We start from the raw sequence: 22,082 nt of genomic DNA, 5'->3' as shown, positions 1-22,082 counted from the left end.
GGCGCAACCACACTTACTTCAGACAAAATAGGTTTCAAGATTACAAAAAAGTAACGAGAGAAAAATAAACATTTATAATGATAAAGAGGCCAGCACGACGAGAAGACATAACACTTTTCAATAACTATGCACCCAATCTGGAAGCACCAAAGTATATAAAGCGATTACTAACAGAAATAAAGGGACAAACTGACAAAAAACACAATGGTAGTTGGAGACCTAAATGCTCCATTTACAGCAAAGAATAGATCACCCAAGCAGAAAGCCAACATGGAAATAATGGTCTTTAATGACATATTAGACCAGATAGACAAAATCGGTATTTATGGAGCTTTTTATCCATAAAATACACATTCTTCTCAAGTGGACATAGAACATTCTCAAGAACAGGCCGTATGTTGGGCCATGAAACTAGTCTCAACAAATTTAAAACAACTGAAATCATGCCAAGAAGATATTCCAACCAAACTAGTACGAAACTGGAAATTAAGTACAAAAAAAGCTAGAAAAGCCACAAATAAAGTGAAGATCAAACCACATGCTGCTGGACACTACTGGGTCAAAGAATAAAAGATACACAGGGACAGAAAAGAATGACAACAGGACACAAAATTGGAGGATGCAGCGAAAGCAGTCCTAACAGGGAATTTTATAGCGTTACAGTCCTACCTCAGGAAACAAGAGAAATTTCAAATAAAAATCTAATATTTCACCTCAAAGAACTAATATAAGAACAAATGAAGCCCTAAGTCAGAAGAAAATAAAACTCAGAATTAAATAAAACAGAACAAAAAGACAATAGAAAGAATAATGGAACAATAAGCTAGTTTTTTGAAAAGAGAAAATTGACAAACCTCTAACTCACTAAGGAGAAAAAGCACTCAAAATCAGACACTACATAAATACAGAGGACTATTCAAGGATACTGCGAAAAGCTACACACCACCAAATTTGATAACCTAGAAGAAATAACAAATTCTTAGAAAAATGTAACCTTCCTGGACTGAACCATGAAGAACTGAAAAACCCAACTAGACCAATCAACAGTAAGTAAATTGAAAGAGTAATCAAAACCCATCCAAAAAGCTGAAGTCAGGACCAGATGGCTTCACTGATGAATCCTACCAAACACTGAAAGATTTAATACCTACCTTTCTCAAACTCTTCCAAAAAAAATCAAATAAGGGAATAATTCCTAACGCATTTTATGAGGTTAACATTACCCTGATACCCCCCAAAAATGTACCCAGGTCTTTAAATATAGTCATTGTATCTTTAAAAATAGTGTTATGATTCTTAAATCACTTGTTTTATCTCTTTCCTTTTTTTCTTTAGGTCTTAGATATCTGATGCTCTTCAATTACCCATAAGAGGGAGGCACTAACACACTGAATCCAAGTTCAATGTGCAGTGGGTGGAGCTTATTGAACAGTGGGCCTCACCTTAGAGAGGTAGCCAACCTTTTCACTTTCGGTATCCCAGGGTCTTTCCTCTTTAGTTAATCAGTTTCTACAAAAAGAAATTCCAGCTGTGGCTGGTGTGGCTCAGTGGCCTGTGGATTGACTGCTGGCCTGCGAACCAAAGGGTCGCCAGTTCAATTCCCAGTTGAGGCACATTCCTGGGTTGAGGGTCAGGCCTCCTCATGCAAGAGGCAAACACATATTGATATTTCTCTGTCTTTCTCCCTCCCTTCCCCTCTATGTAAAAATAAATAAATATTTAAAAAATATTTTTTTAAAAAGAAATTCCAGTCTTCTATGTGGGATTACAAAGCTGGCCACCAGATGGGTACTCAACCCCCATCACTTACACAGCCTTTTGCCCCACGCTCCTTTGTGACCGGCGTTCCAGACTCCAGAATGTCCCTGGTTCTGCCTCTCCAGAGAGCAAGCTTCAGTCCAATCTTCTGCCAGAGGAAGCTAAGGGTCGCCACCTGGCCATGTGGAGCGAGAAAGAGGACCCGGGGATAGGCCCCGTGTACACATGCTCTACCAAACCTGGTTCCGTACAGTCAGTTCTACCTCATTCCTGCTCATATGCCTACCTGATGCATCTAATTCCTGAGTCTCTCGGAAATTGAGTACCAGGGTTTTAAACAAGAAGTTCATTTGTTCTCTATTGTCATTCCCTACTACACACACTTTACATTTTTACTTTCTTCACTTTCCAACTTTTCAAAGTGTGTTAATAGCTCTCGTTTACTGCAGTCTTCTCTTCCATGCTTTTAATCCTTGGGGGCTGATACCTTTTTCTTATTTATCGTAATTTTTTAGGAGTTTCAGAATAGATCAGGTGGAGGTTAATGTACACATTCAAACTGTTATCTTTAATGAGGCGTCTCATCTGTCTGGTGCCCACCATCCAGCTTAAGAAATAAAACATTACGAACACAGCTGAAGTTGTCTCTGAGTTCAGGATCAGCCTTTTAACATTTTTTTAGATAAAAACGAGGTGATTTTCTAACACTAAGTTTTGTTATTCTAATATTGAGAAAAGTTAAATAAAAAATATTTTTAAAAATAAAGGATAACAAGTTAGAATGTTTTGCTTGCCTTATATCTCAAACAGCATGTTAAACAGTAGTTAAGAGAAGCCATTCTTGTTTTATTGTCTTCTTTTGCAGGGGGGTTGGGGGGGCTAAGTTGAGCTTCATTCTGAAAATAATGTTAGACCTCAGACTTAATACATTCTCTCAATTAAGAAATTTTAGGAAACAATTTTCATCGGGAATATGTATCAATTTCTTGTGTACTACATTATGATCTCTATTTTTTCCATTGCTGATTAAAGAAAGTAGGTGTGTTGAGTTATCATTAGCACACCATAAAACACTCATTAAAAGGTGGACAGTTTTAGTCATTAGTCAGGTAGATTTCTAGTAAGTTTATAGTACAACCATCAACACATTCAAGATTTGAAACATTTTCATTCACAAAGTAATTTTTATTCATTGGGATTATTTTTATTACTGTTTCTCTCCCAGTTCACTGTAAGCTTCCTGAAAAAAACTGCTGAGTGCTTTTGCTCATTCTTATTTAGACAAAGTACCTGACATACAGTAGGAGGAACTCAACAAATATTGTTAAATGAAGAATTCATAAGGACTGTTTTGGTTTTAATTTTGACATTCCTTTCTCTACTTTGACTCGTTGTTTTCTTTCTCTAGATTCTTCATATATGAACTTAAATCACTGTACTCTTTCTTCTCGATCTAGCCACATTTTTTGGTTAATCTAGACATTTTGAGTGGTACCATTTCATCAAGCATTACTTGAAGAAAATCCCATAGATTTTGTTATAGCATCTATATTATTTCTATCCTTCAAAAATACAGCTGAAATGTGACCCCTCTCTACTCGAAAGCTACAAAAATGTTTCCATTTTCTACAGAATAATATCTAAAGTGTTCAGTAAAACAATCAAGTCAGCCCAAACTGATTCGTGGCCCATCCCCTCATCTACATACCTAGTAAGTCAGACTGGACATCTTGCCCTTCCCTTACACAAGTACTGAACTTCTAGTTATAAATATTTTCTCTTTTGCCCTCAGGACCTAGCAGAACATCTTCTCCAAAGTGGCTCAATAAATGTTTGTGGAGGAGTTCATACCACTTTTCACAATCCAAGTTAAGATTTTTAAGATTTTTTAAATTTACATCTTTTACAGTTTTGAATTATATTATGCAATTTCTAATTTTATGATACTGTGACCTGATGTTAATACTGTTTATTATTTTGTTTCATTTTTTAATTTTCAAAATATTTCTATATTTGTCTTCAAACTATATTTTCAAAATATTTATCTTTATGTAATCTATTTTTAAACTGCAGTAAATACTTCTTTGTATCTTATATTTTGGTCAATTTTTGTCTAAGACTTAAACATTTAACAAGACTTCTTGGCTTTTCTCCCACCAGCGTTAGACTGCAGAATTCATGAAAGCAGCAGCCATGTCTACCTTACAGAGTACATCGTTAGCACCTGGGACATGTGGATATGTTTAGCGTTGTCTTTCATTTTGTTCTTTCCATTGCTACTAAACTTAAAAGTATACACCAAGAAGTTCTTAGTGTATACTTTTAAGATTGATTACCTTATGAGAGAACAATGAATAAAAATATACATAATGAATGGGATTCAATTAAATACATCACAGGTGGCAATCACAAGGCCCACGGGCCAAATCCCCGCCCTCCACCTTGTTTTATTCACTGCCAAGCTCCTTGCCCCTAGAGTTAAGTAGTAGTTATATTTATACAGTCCTAAAATTACATTTGGCCCTTTGAAGGCAACCTCAAAGCTGATGTGACCCCCGGTGACAATGAGACAGCCCTGAGTTACAGCAAGAGTTCACATTATGAATCAAGTTGTTCTAAGAGCGAGACACAAATACAATCCCTGCCCTTGCAGCCGATGCAGATGCACAGACTAACAAGTAACTCTGATCAAGGGCACTAAAAGGAAGGTATGTCCAAAATGGCTTGGAAGTAGAAGCTGACAGAATGCTTAAATTGGGAAATTTAAGCAGGGAAAGAAGATACGTAAGGAAATTCTTTGGTAGTAAGTAAAATTCTTTGAAGGATAAAGAAAACAAACCCAGACGAAGTATAACGCATGTCCCGGACGGGGCTAGAGATCTCAGAGATCTAACTCCCAGCTCTGTGCTCTTTCCACTACTCCAGGGCTGTCAAACTCATTTTCACCGGGGCCACATCAGCCTTGTGATTGCCTTCAAAGGGCCAAATGTAATGTTAGGACTGTATAAATGTAACAACTCCTTAACAGTTAAGCGAGAGCTTGGTGCTGCCGCCTGGTAGAAACAGGTGCTGGCTGGATTCGGCCCTCGGGCTTTGTGTTTGCCACCTGTGCACTGCACCAATACTTTCAGCCTCTCACAGAAGAGTAACAGGAGAGCGTTTAATAGTGACAAAATTAGGTTGGGGGATTCATGCACCCTAACCCCATCTCCCACGAATATAAAGAAGGAAATCAAGGACCATACAAAATTGTGACATTAGCCAAGCACCACGCAGCTCAAACACCTTCCTAGTCAATGGGCCGGGGCCACAGAGCAACCTTTCCGTGACTATCACCCTCTCCCTCCGCGTATTTTTTGACCCCACAGCCCTGACTTTGGACTTTTAGAATATTTAATCCCCCCTCCCTTGTTATAAATTAATGAACTAGCACTCTGAATCATACACCAGTTTTGGCTGCCTGGTGAGCATGAAATAACCCCATGAATTTGCTCAGTTCTAACAGCACTGTAGGAAAAAGTTTACTCTAAACCAGTTATTGAAAAGGTGATTCAGGTCACAGATGGATTTTATTTGGCTTGCAGGGGAAGAGAAAGAGGGGCGGAGAGTGGGAAGGAGAGGGGAAGAGAAGATGGGGCCTAGCTCTAAAAATACCCAGACAGTTCATATAAAAATGCACGTTCCCAGGTTCTCCTGAAAACTCTGAAACTCAGTCAACATGGGGCCTACTCTGGCACAAAGTAACACCGGGCAGAGTTAAGAAGCCATAGCTCCATTTAATATGGGGTTGTTTGCCTTCTAGTTCATCCCAGACAAACCGCTCCTTTCCATTCCCGATACTAAGGCCAAAAGTCGACTGTCATTTCCCATTCTGCTTGCAGTGTTGTTTGCCTTATAAACTTCAAAGAATAAAGAATGCCATCGATGGTGGAGGTTTTTAAAAAGTACAATCCACTCTTTCCACTAACGCAGTAAGACAAAGCTAGAATCCAATAAATCAATTTACCTTAATCTGAGTCTGCTCGATGGACTTTTCCCATATCTGCTGATCATATGCTCCAATCTGAAATAGGGAGGAGGCTATTTAAATGATGCAAGGGAAATCCTTTTATGAAGGTCAAACCTCACCCAAGTCACAACTATTAAATATCAATATGATACCTGGAAAATGTGCTCAGAGTTTGAATAAGTTATCTGTGTGATATCTAGAATGTGTTTCCGCTTCTTCAGGAAAACTAGAGACGATAAACGGTAAGGAACAAATAGCTCAATTAGATTGTTGACCGCACCCTTGGGAGCGCGCAGATACAAGTTTCATGTCTAAAAGAGCAGTTTGGTCATAAACAGAGTTTCAAAGCATTCCTGGGGCATTTGGATGTAGCCCGAAGAAAGGAGGTGACATGAAAATCATATTCGGGGACCTGGAACTGGGTTTAAGAGACCTAACAACCTTGGCCATCAGTTTTTCCCTGTATGTTGAAAGAGACCATGGAAGAGTACGAGAGGGGAAACTAACGTGAAACTCTTTGTGGGAGCTCTGGCCGGAAGTGTGCTTTATCAATTAAAAAACACTGATATTACCTTCTTTTGGTACCACGATATAGCATCTCTCTCATTTGAGGCCATGTGTGTGTCCAGCCAGAGGATGGGATTTCACTGGAAATGAAGGAAAACCGGAGTGAGTCCCGCTGCAGAAAGGCACTCATTCCAGTTTGGGTAGGGCTAAAAAACCGCTTTTCTCGGCCTCTCCCGGAGCAGCTGTCTGGCTCTCCGGCTGTTTGCCAGGAAAAGATAAAATAAAATAAAATAAAAACAGGGAGCCAAAGCTAGGGAGCCTCTAGCGCAGCGGCGACCGCAGCAGCGTCTCCGCAATGTTTCGCGCGAGTGTGTCGGTCGACGCGGGGGGGGGGGGGGGAGGAAAGGGGAGGTCGCCGTCGCTGACCTGCCCACCTGTCCCCACCCCCGCCCTCCCCGGCGCTCCCCGGAGTCTGGCTCTCACCTGGTGCCCGCTGCCCGGCAGTTCGGCGGCCGGGACCTTCCCCTTCAGTGGAGCCTGCCCGGCAGTGAGGCTGCGGGCGAGGCGGCAGGCCCGGCAGGCTGCATCTTCTCGGCTAGGCGGCGACGCTAACGGGGCCGTTACCATGGAGACCGCGGCAGCCGCAGCAGCCCGGCGCCCCGAGGACAGTCTGTGGCCACAGACCCCGCGTCCTCCAAGCCCGACCTACGGGGTCAGCGGAGTGCCCGCACAATAAGCAAAGAATGAACTGGAAAAGAAGCGGGGTAAAATGCGAAAGGGGGCGGGGGGCTTCTTTAGGCCACCCGTCGCTACGGCAACAGAGAAAGGCTGCGTGCCTGGCCCGAAAAGTCAGCAGCCCAGGCCCCCGGGCCCGGAAGGCGGCCGCCTCGGGGCAACGGACGCGCGTCCTCGTGGGCCCGGCCGTGACTCAGCGGCCCAGAGCGGGCGACTGCGGCTCTGCGGACCCCGTGCCGCCGGCCGCGGCTTCCGCTTTCCGGGTTTTACCGCGGAGGTGGCTCCGCCCCGAGCCGGGCCAGCCGGCGCGAGCTTCGTGCCAGACTCCCGGATGCTGGAGCTGGGGAGCCGCTGGCAGATGCGGCCGCGAGCAGCTGCCCCAGATCGCTCCTCACGCAGGTCGCTTTCCCTCAAGAGGCTTTTCCCCCTGTCGATTTAAAGGAAGTCGCTCTTGAGAGTCCAGTAGTTCCCGCTCATTTCTTTGTGCTTCACTGTTGATACCTCTCTTCTCCAACGGGCTCGTGGACTCCACGCCTGGCACGAGCCTGGCGCACGTGTTCTCAGTCTTTGCTGAATAAATGTTATCGATTTACCCTGGGCTGGGACGAAGGGCCTGGCAAAGCTGCAGCTTAGTTATTTCCAGCCTCTCCCGCTCTGAGTTAGGCTTGGGAGTGCTCAGGGGTAAAAGATGAGGAGGGGGCGAGGCTTGGGCAGAAGCAGGGCACCTTCCTGAATTAGAGTGGCGGGGGGGGGGGGGGGGGGGGCAGAGGGAAGCGCCGTTTCCAGGTAAAGAATCCAAGCAGGCTGACGGAGGTCAACAGAAAGGAACGGCTGCTCCCCAACGTGATTATTTCAGGTGTTAAGGTTTTAAGCCGCTTTCCACCTCTATATACAGTTGTGGTGTGTTTGTCATTAATGAAACAAGGACCGCCCAGGGTTCTTGCTTGCCTGCCTGTGGCATTTGAATCAGGTAAAGCTAACTAATCACAGGTGTAATGGTTACACTAGCTGCCACTTCAGAAACTTAAGAAGTACGGTTCTGGGCGTTTTACACACATCTCCAAGCATCCATTAAATCGACTTCAAGTGGAAGTTACCCCATCTTATCAATGAGGAAAATCTAGCGAGAAGATAAATGTGTCTCCCACAGAATTGAAAGTGAGCCTGTCTTCACCCAGGATTACTTTTTAATGGCAAATGGGCAGTGGTTTCTCTTTCTTGGCTTTTGCTTCTTGACAGCTTTGCCCTTCTAGGCTAAACATTACAATTCCGTTGGGTTCCAAGACAAACGGCCAACTTAAAAAACGGGATAAATGACAATAAAAGTTTTTTTTTTTGTATAGCTAACTATTTGCTTTAAGTTACAGTAATAGCAAAAACATTTTACTTTATTGCTCAGCACCGGAAAAAAGGCTTTCTGTGCCGTTATGGAAGAACAGAATCGGGTAGATCACAGGAAGGAAGAACGGTGCCTAGCGAATTCTCTTCCGGAAGCCCCTCTGTACTTTTCAAGTGCTTCCCAAGGCTGTCCCTGCACAAAGCGTGGGCTTCGACCCTGAACTGCTTTCAGATCCCCTGCTCGCACTAAAGATCCGATGACCTGTCCACCCTGCAGGCCAGTTTTCTCACCTGTATGATAAAGACTGTCTTGTTTCTGTCCTACTTAAAGGCTGAGGACTGAGATACCCTCATATTAAGTGTCTGGCCCACCACAGTTAACTCAGAAAACACTAGTTCCCTTTATTTTCCTTTACTAATTGGAACCAAGGGCTAACAGTACTGAGGACAGGTTCACACAAAAACAAATGAGGAAAAAAATCCACTGTGTTGTAATTTAATACATCGATGACACCTCTATGCACCACCCTGATCAACACTGCATGCACGCACTTTTAGAAATACCAACACCAGCAGAATAAAAACTTAAGGTCGTCCTCAAAAGTGCGTATAAACAAATGTCAAGTGTGGTTTTTCTTCTTTCCCCAAACTAGTTGTATCTCAAAATGGATGGAATTTCTCCCAGACGCGTAGGACCTTTTCTCAAACAGTAGAATAGGGGACGTAGATTGGAGTAGGGGGATTAAATACTTTAAAAAACGGTTCCAGGTAGCTTACAATTCACAAGTGTGATTCACTTTATCACAAAACATCAGTAGAGGACAAATCAGACTTTGTTTATTAAAAAAATACTTTACAGGAAAAAAAAAACCTCTATGCATTCCATTGTCCTATTTTACAAAGAGATAGCTTAACAATTTAACACACTTAGACAGCTACAAAAAAAGCACTGTGCTAAAAGATTATTCACACAAATTTAGATTTAAGACTATTCATTAAAAACCTTTTTAAAACACTTGTTAATGTCAATAAACAAACTAAGGCCACACAACGCAAATAGTCCGCCAGGCAAATTATACATTTCATCTATATGAAAAGACCTCTTAGATAAATTAAAGCCACAGGAAAAAAAAAGTCTTAGCTGCCAATCAAAATGGAGTTTAGTCACACACAAAAAAAACACCATTACATGAAAATTTACAACATGTGAAAGAAGTAGTACGCAAGTATTTCTTCAGAGAGAATTGAAAAGTGCTATATTAAGAGACAGTGGTCTCAACTACATGCACAAGTGGATCCTAAAAAATGTATGAAGAAAATGGAAGGCCATATTTATGGAGAGATACTTGCTTCTAAAGCAACAAGCTTTCAGCATGAGGATCAGGTCCCTTACATGCTAAAGCAAAACACCTCTTGCACATTTCCTCTACTACTGCATGACCAATAAATACAGCTACAACCTGTTTTTTAAAAAAACAAAACTTAGCAGAAATATGAACCTCCGGCATGTACTAGTCAAAAGTTCTTTTTGAAAAACCTCTAGCAATGACAAAACAGATTTACTAGAAAGACACAAACTCAATTATCCTGAAGGTATAAACACAAAGTTTTAATGGCAAATACCGATGAAAGTACTGACTCATATTAACGATCAATATATTCGTTAAAGGTTTCCTTGAATTTTGGAGTCTTGTTCCTAAATTAGCTTTCATTCTAGACAATATTTATAGAGCGAAAGGCAATAAGCAAAAGTTGCCCCAGGCATGAAGTATGAACTTCATGCCTATTAAGATTGATGAAAGACGATGCAAGACCTCTTTTCCTCAGGTTTAGTAAAGAATTTTATTTAATAAGCTCCTCTTTCCTACAAGAGCTTGTAATACTAGTTATCTGATATTCCAACTGTGTCTGGGGGAAAGGGCACCTTTCAAAAGTCTTTAAAAACATTGAAATACCAGTGAAACAAATTGTAAGTGCTGAATAAGCAAATGAATGAACCTACAATTAAGCCTAGAAATTCATTTTTAAAGAGTTAAAACTTTGAAGGGAAAAACCCATACACAGATTTTTATTATTATTGCTTTATGAATTTGGAATACGTCTTTGAATCCTAATCCTAGCCCGAGCATATCTTGGTATAATTATAGAATAACTTTTGGAGAAGGGGGACTTTTATTCTTATTAGTAAATACCATAAAATCATTCTAGTTACTAAGTTAGAAATATTCCCATACTGGGTCCTTTCCATAGCACATTTAAAAATAATGTGCTCCACAAAAAACGAAAACTCAGAGCCACATTCTGCAAGTTACCTCAAAGAGCTGGCACAACGGATAACATACCAAAAAGGAAGATCAGCTTAAATCTGTTACAAGTTCACTGCCATCACTACTTTACAAATCAGAAGACTCCAGTTTGCTCCATGCCTCACTCCACCAAACCAAATAATTTAATGATTTAGAAAAGTTGCGATCATTTGTATCACTAAACTAGGATACAGCTTTGAAAGCGGTAAGAAACTCAAAACTTGGGCTTTTATATTCCTCAGTCTTTAAAGCATGCTATTAAAATCTAATACTCACTCACATAGGACATTCAGAGTTTCCAGATACATGACTAGCTAAATGTTTCTCCCTATTGCATTTCTAACATACAATGAATTAAGTAGTACATGATTTTAAACATTTTCATACTCTTTTAATGTGTTTCTATCGGAGGTGAGGGTAGAATGTTTATTAAAAGGAAAGTGGGGATTTGCTTTTGATTGCAGGTCTCTGCAGATCCGTCGGTTCCTGAGTGGTCACACACAGTGCTGGCTGTCAGGAGACAGTCCCCTTGCTTGTTAGCAATGACCAGCTTAGATGGCAGATGGCATCTGCTGGATGGCAAGTGGGAGGTGGGGAAATCGGATCTTGGAAGACAAGAAAAATAAAAATAAAAAAGTTTTTGCTTTAGCAACCTTGTTCTTCATGATTATTTTAAAAAACAAATGTTGCCTGAGAAGAATTTTACTTTGCACAGCCTAGTAAAGCTCTATGAAATTCTTCTGGACAGAAAAACAAAAACAAAAAGGAACCCAAACCCACATACTTTGTGATTAAACCCCCCACCCCCGATAATAAAAAAAACCAAAAACAAAAAAAACCACCCTCAAAGGCAGGTCCCTTAAAAACTAGTCTTGATAAACTAGAATTTACCCCAGAATTTATACCCAAGATTTAAAAACACCCCTGCAATAATCACATTACTTTTCATACCATTCTAATTACCTTATTTACAGAGATAACTAAAACCAACATCACTTCCGATTCATAAATGGTTTACATTGAAATGTTTCTCTATTAGTCTTTATCCTTTTTAACAGAGAATACATACATATACATATATATATATAAGGAATAATACAGATTCTAACTAATCACTGCAGTATTTGCTGATGTTTACTTTCCTATCGGTTTACACAGTGACCTCTATACTTTGCTAATATGCATTTAACTACACAACAATATTGCACAAAGTAATATTTATATAAGATTTAACCTATTTCAGAATATTTTAGAGAAAATTCATATTTGATATTTCAAAAGATGCAGCTAAGTTTTCGGGGTGACAGACATAACAAAGCAGCATCTTTTTTTGCCTATGTTAACGTAAATATTCCAAATCTCACCCTCGAGGAAAAAAATCTCCAAATTGCACTATAATCAGGTAGATATAAGAATCTGGCCTTAGGTGTGGGGAGGACTCTTCCTGTAATAAACAAAAGGCCTACAGTATTATTAATTAAGAGAAAGTAAAATGTGTATCACATTAATATTCTAAAACAACAGAAGACTATACCAGCTATATAAACTGTGCCTGTTTAAAAAAAAATTTTAATATTCAGGCACTAAGCATTGGGCTACCTGAAACTCTAGGATGAAGTCTAGTGCCATATTTTTTATTAGAAAGTAACAACACAGAGTAACAGTAAATAAACTCCAGTATTCACCAGTTAAAACTGTGAATTGAAGTGTCTCAACAGTCGATCTTCGTCATGAAGAGGCTGGTGCCAAGTGATGGAGTTTTTCCTGTTTCATTCACAAAATATAGCAACCTCATCACAAAGACTGATATCATTCTCTAAGGTGGATATTCGTGATCAGTTTAGGAAGCAAAAGTATCCACACAGACTGTGAGGAAGCCAGGAAGCAAAAGAATAAGAGTGTCACGCCAACATTATCTCTTTTACGCAAAATAGCTTCCATAGTTACCTTGTATTCTAGGAAGATTAATGAACCAGGATAATGAATGATCAAGGACTATTTATCTTTAGCTATTTTTAATTGAAATATCCACTGGGCTTTAAATAACAGATACAAAAAAAGATAGTTTGGATCAGAAAGTGCTGTGCTTTCTCTTCTGTTAAGAAACCAGAGAGCCACTGAATTTTCCTTTGAATCTACCTGTTCTTCATGGTCGGAACGAAGCAGCTGACTTGCCTTTGACCAAGACGCAGGAACCCCTTCCTTTGACCTCTGCTGTTTTCACTGTAAAACTGAATCTGTGCCATAAAGACAGAGTACTCAACCATAAACCCAATCTTCCATCATAAAAACAGCAAATATGGCAAGAGACAAGATAAAATTAAGGGAAGTGAATAATTTACCAAAAAAAGAACCTGTCATTCCAGAGAGTTATTCTGATTTGAAGAGATTAAATCGTCACCTCACACCTTAAAACAGAAAGTAGCAGCAGACCCACTATTACACACTGTACTAACGGGATAAGATACAGCTCCTAACTTCGCATCATCTGTGTAAAAAAGATACGCTTGACATCTGCGGAATGTCATTTTTCTCTTTATAGAATTAGAGGCAAGATTTCTCCGATAAAACTTAACTTAAGCCAGTTATAAAACTATAACTTCACATCAAAATTTAAAAAAGTTAAAAAACGTGTTGGAGTATGTACAGGTCACACAGGAGTGCCCGCGCGCTCCCGGGGCTCGTGTTGCTGCTCAGAGTCCAGTCCGCTCTCCGCCTGTGAGCCCGGAGCCGGCGGCGCCAGCTGGTCTGGCCGCAGACGAAGTTCCGAGGGAGGGGCGAAGGGCGGCGACGCGGCCGTCAAAAGCTGCATTTCTGTGCCGGTTTCCTCGGGTTCAGTTTTTACCCTCACGTACTGGGAGTCGACTTCCGATTCTCGCTTTCCAGTTAGGCCCACCTCGGAACCGCCCTCTGTGTGCTGAGCGGCTTCCACAGCAGGGTGGTACTGTTTGAGCCTTATGTGCCAGGCCAGGCTGCACACGGCCGACACCGTCTTGAACTGGTGGATGACGTTCCTGGGGATGAAGTAGATGTCGTTGTCACAGAGCTGGATCCGGGCGTAACGAATGCCTTCCCGCCTCATTTGGTTCAGCTTCGCTTCATCCACCCACTGCACACACTGAAGAGGAGAAGAAAGCTGCATGAGACTTTAAAATAAAATACATCACTTAATAAAATAAAATATCATTAGCACAGGAAACCAGTGGGGCCAAATTGAAACTAAAGGAATACAAAATGATACACTTCGTATATGATAGCTTTTAAATTCCCTGTGATGCTTGACACTCTTCCTCCTATTTCACTACCTTTCTAGCAGCACAGGACAGGCTCAAGTCAAGGTGGCCTGGACAATCACTTCAGTATTTTCAATTGCAGCTAAATAATAGACATCCTTTGCTACACACAAGAGCAACATCTATCTACTTCCTCAGTGCGCCAACCTTTCGCAGGGGAGGGCACCTGGGGCCATGGGCTTCCCAGATGAGACTGCCCAGGGCCAGAACCGAGGAGCTGGGCCCCCGACTAGCCGGGCCGCCTGGCAGCCTGAAAGTTAGAGGGATCTCAAGCACTCTGATTGGGAAGCGCTGTTTCAGGGATACTCGACACCCTCCACACAAAGCCTTAAATGGTAATACAATTTAATTCACTATCCCCTGTATCCAGCCGTAAGATAAAGTGCAGAATGAAACGGGGGAAGACTTATCCCCGGCAGTTCACTCCGAGGGCCATCACCTGGGAAACCGGAGGTTCATGGAGGTCCAACTGCAGCCTCTGCACGACGTCAGTAAAGTCCTCGGCGTGAAAGCAAATCACATCTTTGGTTATTCGAGGATGGTCACTCCTAAGATTAACAAAATTAAGTTTTAGAAACAATCAAGTGATGGAAAATGATGACTAATTTCAGTGTTTCTGTTCTTGGAACTGCTACTCTGGCACAGGAATAGACATATAGCTCCTGAGAGCAAAGTATACATTTGATACTTTAATCAGCTTTAAAACACTAAAACAGCTGTTTTTAAAAAAGAAAATTAACTGTTACCAGACTAAAACCACAGTGGCTAAAAACAAAGAGTTTTCTCCTTGAACCAGCAGCACACACTCACAGTCCTCTCACTGCTGGGACCCCATCGCTGCCCCACCCCGTGAGGGCATCGGCCACACAAAGAATCACCCTCCCCGATTTCCAAAGTAGAGCAGGGGAAGAAAAGCTGAATAATCTTTACCTTGAAATACTTGTTATCAAGCTATGATTGAACTATTTTTTTTTAGAAAGATCAAATCCAACTCTATAATACTGAAGGTCCTGACATCATAAATACAAAAAAATGAAGAAAAATGAAAAGTTTTAGAATGAGCTTTAGAATGCACCCCAAATGAATATAAAGGGTGTAGCCATTACGGAAAAACAGTATGGCAGGCCCTACAAAAGTTAAAAATAAAATTACCGTATGATCCAGCAATTCCACTTTGGGGTATAGATCCAAAAGATAAAAGCAGGGACACCAAGTATTTGTTCCATCAGCCAAAAGGTGGAAGCAACCCAGGTGTCCACTGATGGATAAATAGACAAACACCCTGTGGCCTACACACATCATGGAACACTATTTAGCCTTTAAAAGGAAGGAAATTGACACATGGTACAATACGCATGATCCCTGAGGATACTCTGCACTTTGAGGATATGACGCTAACTAAAGCGAGCCAGTCACAAAAGACAATGACTGTATGAGTCCACTGATTCCAAGATATCACAGTCAAGTTCACAGAAACAGAAAGGAGAATGACGATTAGCAGGAGCTGGGGTAGGGGAGAAAAGGGAATTACTCTTTGTGGGTGTGAAGTTTCAGTTTTGCAACATGAAAAAGTTAAGGAGATCTGTTTCACAACAGTGTAAATATACTTAACACTACTGAACTGTACACCTAAAATGGTTCAGACTTTAACTTTTCATTTTGTTCTGTGCCTTCTACAATTTTTCTAAAACTCGGTCCCCCATCTTTTCAACTGAGTATAGATTTCCTTAGACACTAACCAACCCTGCTGCTGAGTCCCTAACTTACCATTCGCCAAACTGTACAGCTTTCAGAACCCCGACAGCGGCCGTGCTCTGCCAGTCAAACCCCTGACCTACATGATCAGCGTGAGCTCTCGTCCTGTCTTCAAAGAGGACTTCCCGGGGTTCACTGGTCCGAGGTAGGTACTGGAGATTTTTAATTTCATTCATTGATCTGGAGTTGATTTGGTTGTGAAGTAAAGGGAAGAAAAAAAGTATTAATAGTAATAAGGCAAAAAAGTCAGATAAGATACCAAATTTCAAATTAAGAGGAGGGCTAAAGAGGGTTCAATGATTTTTGATCATTAGCATTTAACACGCTCTATCGTAGTGTTTAATGTGATTAGCTTCCTCTCTTGGTATGTAAAGAAGCTGTATCTTTGGCCCAAATGCAGTGTGTGACTATATATATATGTTGCCTAGCAACAGAAAACACAATTCAAAATTCAAGGCTATATATTGCTTTACTGAGTCATTTTTGACTCTCAGAACATCTGTAATTCTGACAACATTCTACAAGGCTTAATTCAAGATGGCAAACTGAGTATCTACATGAAAATGAAAGCGAAGGCTTCGCCCTAACACAGAGTGGGTGGGGGCGGGGATGGGGAATGGAAGGGGTCCAGATGAAACCCAACTGGCTGTGAGTTGACAGCTACTGATACTGAATACATGGCAGCTGCTTATATTACCTTCTGCTTTTTACATGCTCAAACATTTCTAGATATAGTAATCTAAGGTAATAATAAAGGAATCAATAAGAAGCAACAAAGGAAATAAATTACTGATAGAAAATTATTAAAAGTGCCTCACACAAATAAAACTGAGAAGAGAAAGCCAAAGGCCTAAAGTAAATGATGAGGAGGCGGCAGCTAAAAAGGCAGCAGGTGGCCCAACAGACCTCGGAGAAGCTTGCCAGTCAAAAAAAAAAACCAAAACAAAACAAAAAGGCCCACCAGGTATAATGGTAATAACTGGACAGAAATGAAGGCTGAGGATGGGGAAATTAAAGTGAAATTCTGCAAATAAAGCAGCCACCTGACACCCGTGTGGGCTGGAGTGCGGACGGGCAGACACCCACCCCCATGGGGGGAGGCCCGAGGGCAGGTCACCCACGGCCCTCCCTCAGCCTGTTCCTGATGGAACTCGGATTTTCATTAGGAATCTGCTCCCTTGTGTGACCTCATTCTCAAGCAGAGGTGGGAAAAAAGCTGAGTAATCTTTAACTTGAAATACTTATTATCAAGCTGTGACTGAACTACTTTCTAGAAAGATCAGATCTAACTCTACAGTAATATTGAAGGTCCAGGCATCTCAGACACTCAGGAGTCCTGATGAGCTCATTCCTCTTGCCAGTGACTGATCTGGGAACAGGCGTGAACTGACTGACTCTGGCTAGGACTGTTAGAGGAAATTGGCACAGGAGACTTCCTGGAAGTTTTCTAGCTCTTAAGAGAAAAGTAAAAACAAAAGACAGTCTCTCCTTCCATTACCTATAACCAGGCCCAGACGTGGTACCTGGAACTGCCACAGCTATCCGGCAGCCACAGAGGAAGCCACCGTTAGTAGAATGCCGAGGTAATTTAAAAAGACAGAAGCAGAAAAAAGGAAACTACCTGGTTCCCGGACAGAGCAGAGTCACTGACCACACGGCCCCGAGAGACAACCTCTCCAGACTTCCTGATATACAGACTAACATTTCACGAACCAGTCTGAATTAAAGTCTTATGAGCATATATGGACTAAAATTTAAAAAGTTAGTAAACCTACACAGGTGGGATTATGGGTATTTTTGCCTTCTTTTTATTTTCTATCACCTAATTTTTTTGAGTTTATAATAATCCGGAAATACACAGTGGTCACCTCCACCCTTCATCGTGGTGGGGAAACCTGCTGCAGTTGCGGTTTACTGCCAGGTGTTACCCCACCACCACCTCGCATTCAGGTAGCATTTTTACAGAGCATTTTCACGCGCGCTCTCAAGTGCCGAAGGTTATTCCATACTTAACCCTGGCATCATTCTCCAATGAGCTCGAAGGTGAGGTCTAGACCACTCAGTTCTTACTTACCTCTGGGTACTTATTTTGAGTTGCTATTTGTAGCCTAAGCAAATACCCATTTTCAGTCCCACTATATGAGATTTTTCATAGTACTAGAATGAGTTAATCTACATTTGTTTAACTGCCTGAAAAACAAGGTATATTAGCCCCATATGAATTATTATAGAGAATACATTATTATTTTCATTCAGCAAACCCTGATCACCTATGATGTCATAAAGACTGAGAATAAAACATAGTCCCTGTCCTTAAAGACCTGAAAACTCAGTAAACAAACAAACAAAAGAACCAAGAACATATAAACCCAGATAAGAAAACAATTAGGTAAAGGAACAAAGAAAAGCTTCAGCCCTGGCTGGTGTAGCTCAGTGGATTGAGCATAGGCCTGTGAAGCAAAGGGTCGCCAGTTCGATTCCAGTCAGGGCACATGCCTGGGTTGCAAGCCAGGTCCCCAGTAGGGGGTGCATGAGAGGCAACCACACATCAATGTTTCTCTCCCACTCTTTCTCCTTCCCTTCCCCCCTCTCTCTAAAAATAAATAAATTTTTAAAAGAAAAAGAAAAGTTTCGCAAGTAAAGTGACACTAAGCAGAGGTCAGAAAATCTCGGAAGAGTCTGGCAGGCAGAGAGGAAGATGAGCAAAGGGACGCCATTCCGAGGAAAAGGGGAGTGAAAGCTCGGAGCCACGAAGACCCTGAGAGAAACCGAGCTGCGAGGTCGGGTGGACGAGAGGCAGGCACTTCTGCAGAGGTGCTGCTGAGACCAGATTCTGAAGGGTCCGTGTCAACCATACACAGGAGTCTGCACTTTTGTCCCGTAGGCAGTTAGGACCCACTTTTTAAGAAAAACAGTAAAAATTCCATGTTTTTAGCAGGATGCCCCACTCTGATGACCGTGCGAGTGTGAACCAGACTAAGGAACTAACCACGGGCAGACTCAGAAAACAGCTCTTCACACAATCCTGACAAACGATGTTCACATCGCGCTCAGGTCTCAGTCATTTTCCTAAGCAACCGACTCTCAACCGTGCTCTTGGAGGGAAATAGCGGTTTACCGTCGTCTCTTGAAGGGGGACTTTGGCATGTCTGCCGTAGGGATCATCTGCTCTCCCGGCCTCACCCACATGATCGGCCCGTCGTCGCTCTGCGACCTGCACTGGAGGTGCAGGCTGGAGAGGGTGCCCCAGGGCAGCGTCATCTGCGGGTCAGAGGAGGCACGTCACAAACACGTCTGGACTGTTTACACGGGAACCCCCCCCAGAAGGGATCCCTAAGGAGCCTATTTCATGTACGTGTAGGAAGAAATAAATATATTTTACAGTAATTTATGTATACAAAAGAAAAGTGAGGTTAAATATTTTGTACTAAACAATTCTATTAAAACACTGCATAAAATTTCATTTTAACCAATTGAACAATAAAACAATTTTTAAAAATCTCATTTTAACCAGACAAAATTAGCTTAATCGTTTTTAATGAAAAGTGTCCACTTAAGTAATGACTAGAACTTTAATACTATGAATTGACACTCACTTTCAGAAATGGTGATTCTTCTAACATATCGAGGAACTCTGGGAAATAATCACCAACTTCTTCATCGACCGCGCCAACGAGACTTATCTGCCGCATGGGGCCCGCCCGGTAGGTGCCGCAGCAGTACGTCCTGCTGACCTGAGACACACACGAGAGAGGGGAGACAGGGCTGAAGCCGCTATCGCACAACAGAACAGGGACAGCAGGGTGCTGCTGCCAATGTTGCTATTTCTTCTACACACTAAGAACTCAACAGTCAGCACCTTGGACAAAGCCAACGGTTACAGAAAAGCACCCAAGCACACTGACGAATACACTGGTGTATGTTCCATGAACAGAAACTCCAAGGTGCAAGTTAGTCTGTGGTCCCAACATCTCAAATACCGAAGACATTAAGATTTACTCACACTTCTCTGAGAATAATAATTGTTGAACTCTGTAAACACTTTAAGGTGATCTTTATTTAGGAAAAAGTTAGTAAAGAACCAAAATGGGCAGGGCAGACTGTGCTCACTTTGTCCTCCCCAACCAGGGAGCCCTCACCATCGGGCCAGGGGCCAGGCTGACTGCTACCCAGCCCGGCCCCCCAACCTGGTCAGGCTCGTCCTTTTTCCTGTCCAGCTTATGCCTGAGTTACTTCTACCTGCAACGATCTGTCTCTTGAATCTGCCCTACTTGGAGAGTCTTCTTTGCTGTCAAACCGTATCTATCTTTCACAGGTCAGTTTGAAGACTTCTGTTCTTCCTGACCACCGTTCATGATCCTTCCCTTTTCTGAAGTCTAATGTCACCTGCAGGCACACACACATTCTCTCTGTATCAACTCTCTGGTGAACTGAGGGCATATTCCACACAACATTTGTACTTTGAAAAACCCTAGCATTCAAATGGAATCTACCAATATCAATACAACCTGGTATTATTCTGAGTCATTTCATGGATGTTCTTAAACTCCTACCTCATATTTCTTTAGTTAGTTAGTTATTTCCTTACCCGAGGATATTTTTTCCCATTGCTTTTAGAGAAGGAGGTGAGGGGAGGGAGAGAGAATAAAGAGAGACATCAACTGGTTGCCTTCTCATACGTGCCCCAACTGGGGATTGAACCTGCAACCTTCAGTATGTGCCCTGACCAGGAATCCAACCCAGGCATGACCTTCCGGGACACAAGACAACATTCCAACCAGCTGAGCTACACCAGCCAGGGCCCACCTCCAATGCAGAATGAGGCTGAAGGGTAGAGACAGATCCTGTGTACACAGATGACTAGACTAAAAGTGCTGATTAACCAGGATTTCCACCTTGAATCAGTAACCTAGCATTTTGACCTTAGTTAAGATGGAGGTTAAATTGAAAACCCTAACGTATAACTTTTTATAAGGTGGATCTCTATTGAACACTCAAGACAAAATCAATTGCTACTATTTTTTTTAAGATGTTATTTATAGGGAAAGGGAGAAGGAAAGAAACACCAGTGTGCAAGAAATACATCAATGATCAGTTAGTTGCCTGTCCTGCGCCCCCAACCAGGGACCTGGTCCGAAAGCCAGGCACGTGCCCTGATGGAGAAGTGAACCTGTGACCAACCCTTCAGCTTGCAGGCAGGCGTTCAATCCACTGAGCCGCACCAGCCAGGGCAATTTTGTTAAATGCCACCTCTTTTGCCTCAACAGAGAACATGAATGTCCGTCTAGTGTTTTTTACATGATTCTTTCCTATTCATTTTTTAGCAGCATTCTCAGAACCAACCCACTGTTTTTTCCACAGACAATTTAACATCACTGCCCCCATATACATACACACAGAAAAAAGGTCTTAGATCTGATTCTCAAACAGCAGACATTTTTAAAACTTCCTTATAAAACTTTCTCTCAAGGTCACCTTAGATGATCTTTAAGCGACAGCAACAGCCCCGTAGCTAATATGTTTGCATTAGCTACGTTCCATCGGTGTGCTGTGAAAAGCCAGGGAGGTGGACTGGGGAAGAGAGTGGACAGGGGGCGGAGCATAAGGAAGAGGAAGGAAAGGGGCTTTTCTGAGCATTATTCTAACTTTCCTCAGCCAAGCACCCTAAAGTGATTAAAGCAGATTTAACCTTCCACACCACTTCTAGAAACTGAATGCTTTCACATACAGTAAGAAATATCAGTCTCCCCCCAAAACCTCTAACTACTCCCAATTATCAGAAGTTCCTTTACTAAAAAAAGCTTTCAAATTATGCATAATGGTGGCATCTTATGGGAGAAAAAAAATTTAAAGACTTATCACAATTTAAAGCTCATGTAACTCAAGACCAATCCCGAAGTACACTGCCATCTGGTAATTTTCAATTCACTGGGTCTGCTAGCTTTCAGATTATGCAACTCTTAACACAATATTAATTTGAAGGAGTTCACATTAAATTTTACACATGGAGACTGAATTAGTATTTTTATATCACAGAACTCCAAATTTTCCTAATTTAAATACCACTTCATTCAACAGCACTGAACTTGAGAACAACTTAAAATGCAAACACCTAGGATAACTAATATGTAATGTAAATAAATTTGAAGTATCTTTTCCTATTTGGAGAGAGAAAGAAAGTAAACCTGAAAAGGGGAAATTGTTAAATTTATGTTTGCTGAAACTAGAAATGAAGTAATCGCTATTAAACTGTAGTTTAAAAAAAAAGGTAGTGGCAGTAATAAAGCTGATTAAGAGTGCCTATCACATGAGTAAAATTTTTAAATAAATGCTAATGTTTGTGCTGCATTTCAATAATTAACAGCACAGTTAGAAGATGGA

General features: G+C 41.6%; 2 protein-coding genes across 2 annotated transcripts in view; both read right to left on the bottom strand.

The window, feature by feature from the left end:
* The window catches only part of PHTF1 (putative homeodomain transcription factor 1), a 42,525-nt gene extending 35,278 nt beyond the window's left edge, over positions 1-7,247 (bottom strand). Inside the window, exons 1-3 of the mRNA XM_037152490.2 lie at positions 6,758-7,247; positions 6,340-6,414; positions 5,765-5,821 (exon numbers count right to left, since the gene is read on the bottom strand). Coding sequence (XP_037008385.2) covers positions 5,765-5,821; positions 6,340-6,384 — 102 coding nt within the window. The 5' untranslated portion in view covers positions 6,385-6,414; positions 6,758-7,247. The remainder of the gene's footprint in view (positions 1-5,764; positions 5,822-6,339; positions 6,415-6,757) is intronic.
* A 1,685-nt stretch (positions 7,248-8,932) lies between these two features.
* RSBN1 (round spermatid basic protein 1) overlaps positions 8,933-22,082 on the bottom strand; it is a 39,007-nt gene continuing 25,857 nt past the window's right edge. The window contains exons 3-7 of the mRNA XM_037152416.2: positions 19,298-19,435; positions 18,820-18,962; positions 15,714-15,881; positions 14,386-14,494; positions 8,933-13,771 (exon numbers count right to left, since the gene is read on the bottom strand). Of these exons, the coding sequence (XP_037008311.2) occupies positions 13,304-13,771; positions 14,386-14,494; positions 15,714-15,881; positions 18,820-18,962; positions 19,298-19,435 (1,026 nt within the window). The 3' untranslated portion in view covers positions 8,933-13,303. The remainder of the gene's footprint in view (positions 13,772-14,385; positions 14,495-15,713; positions 15,882-18,819; positions 18,963-19,297; positions 19,436-22,082) is intronic.

This window comes from Artibeus jamaicensis, unplaced genomic scaffold (assembly GCF_021234435.1).
Source record: "Artibeus jamaicensis isolate MK-2021 breed Jamaican fruit bat unplaced genomic scaffold, CSHL_Jam_final scaffold_1689, whole genome shotgun sequence".
NCBI classification, from domain to species: Eukaryota; Metazoa; Chordata; class Mammalia; order Chiroptera; family Phyllostomidae; genus Artibeus; species Artibeus jamaicensis.
Note: the sequence above shows the minus strand (reverse complement) of the source record. Positions and strands in the feature narration are given on the sequence as shown.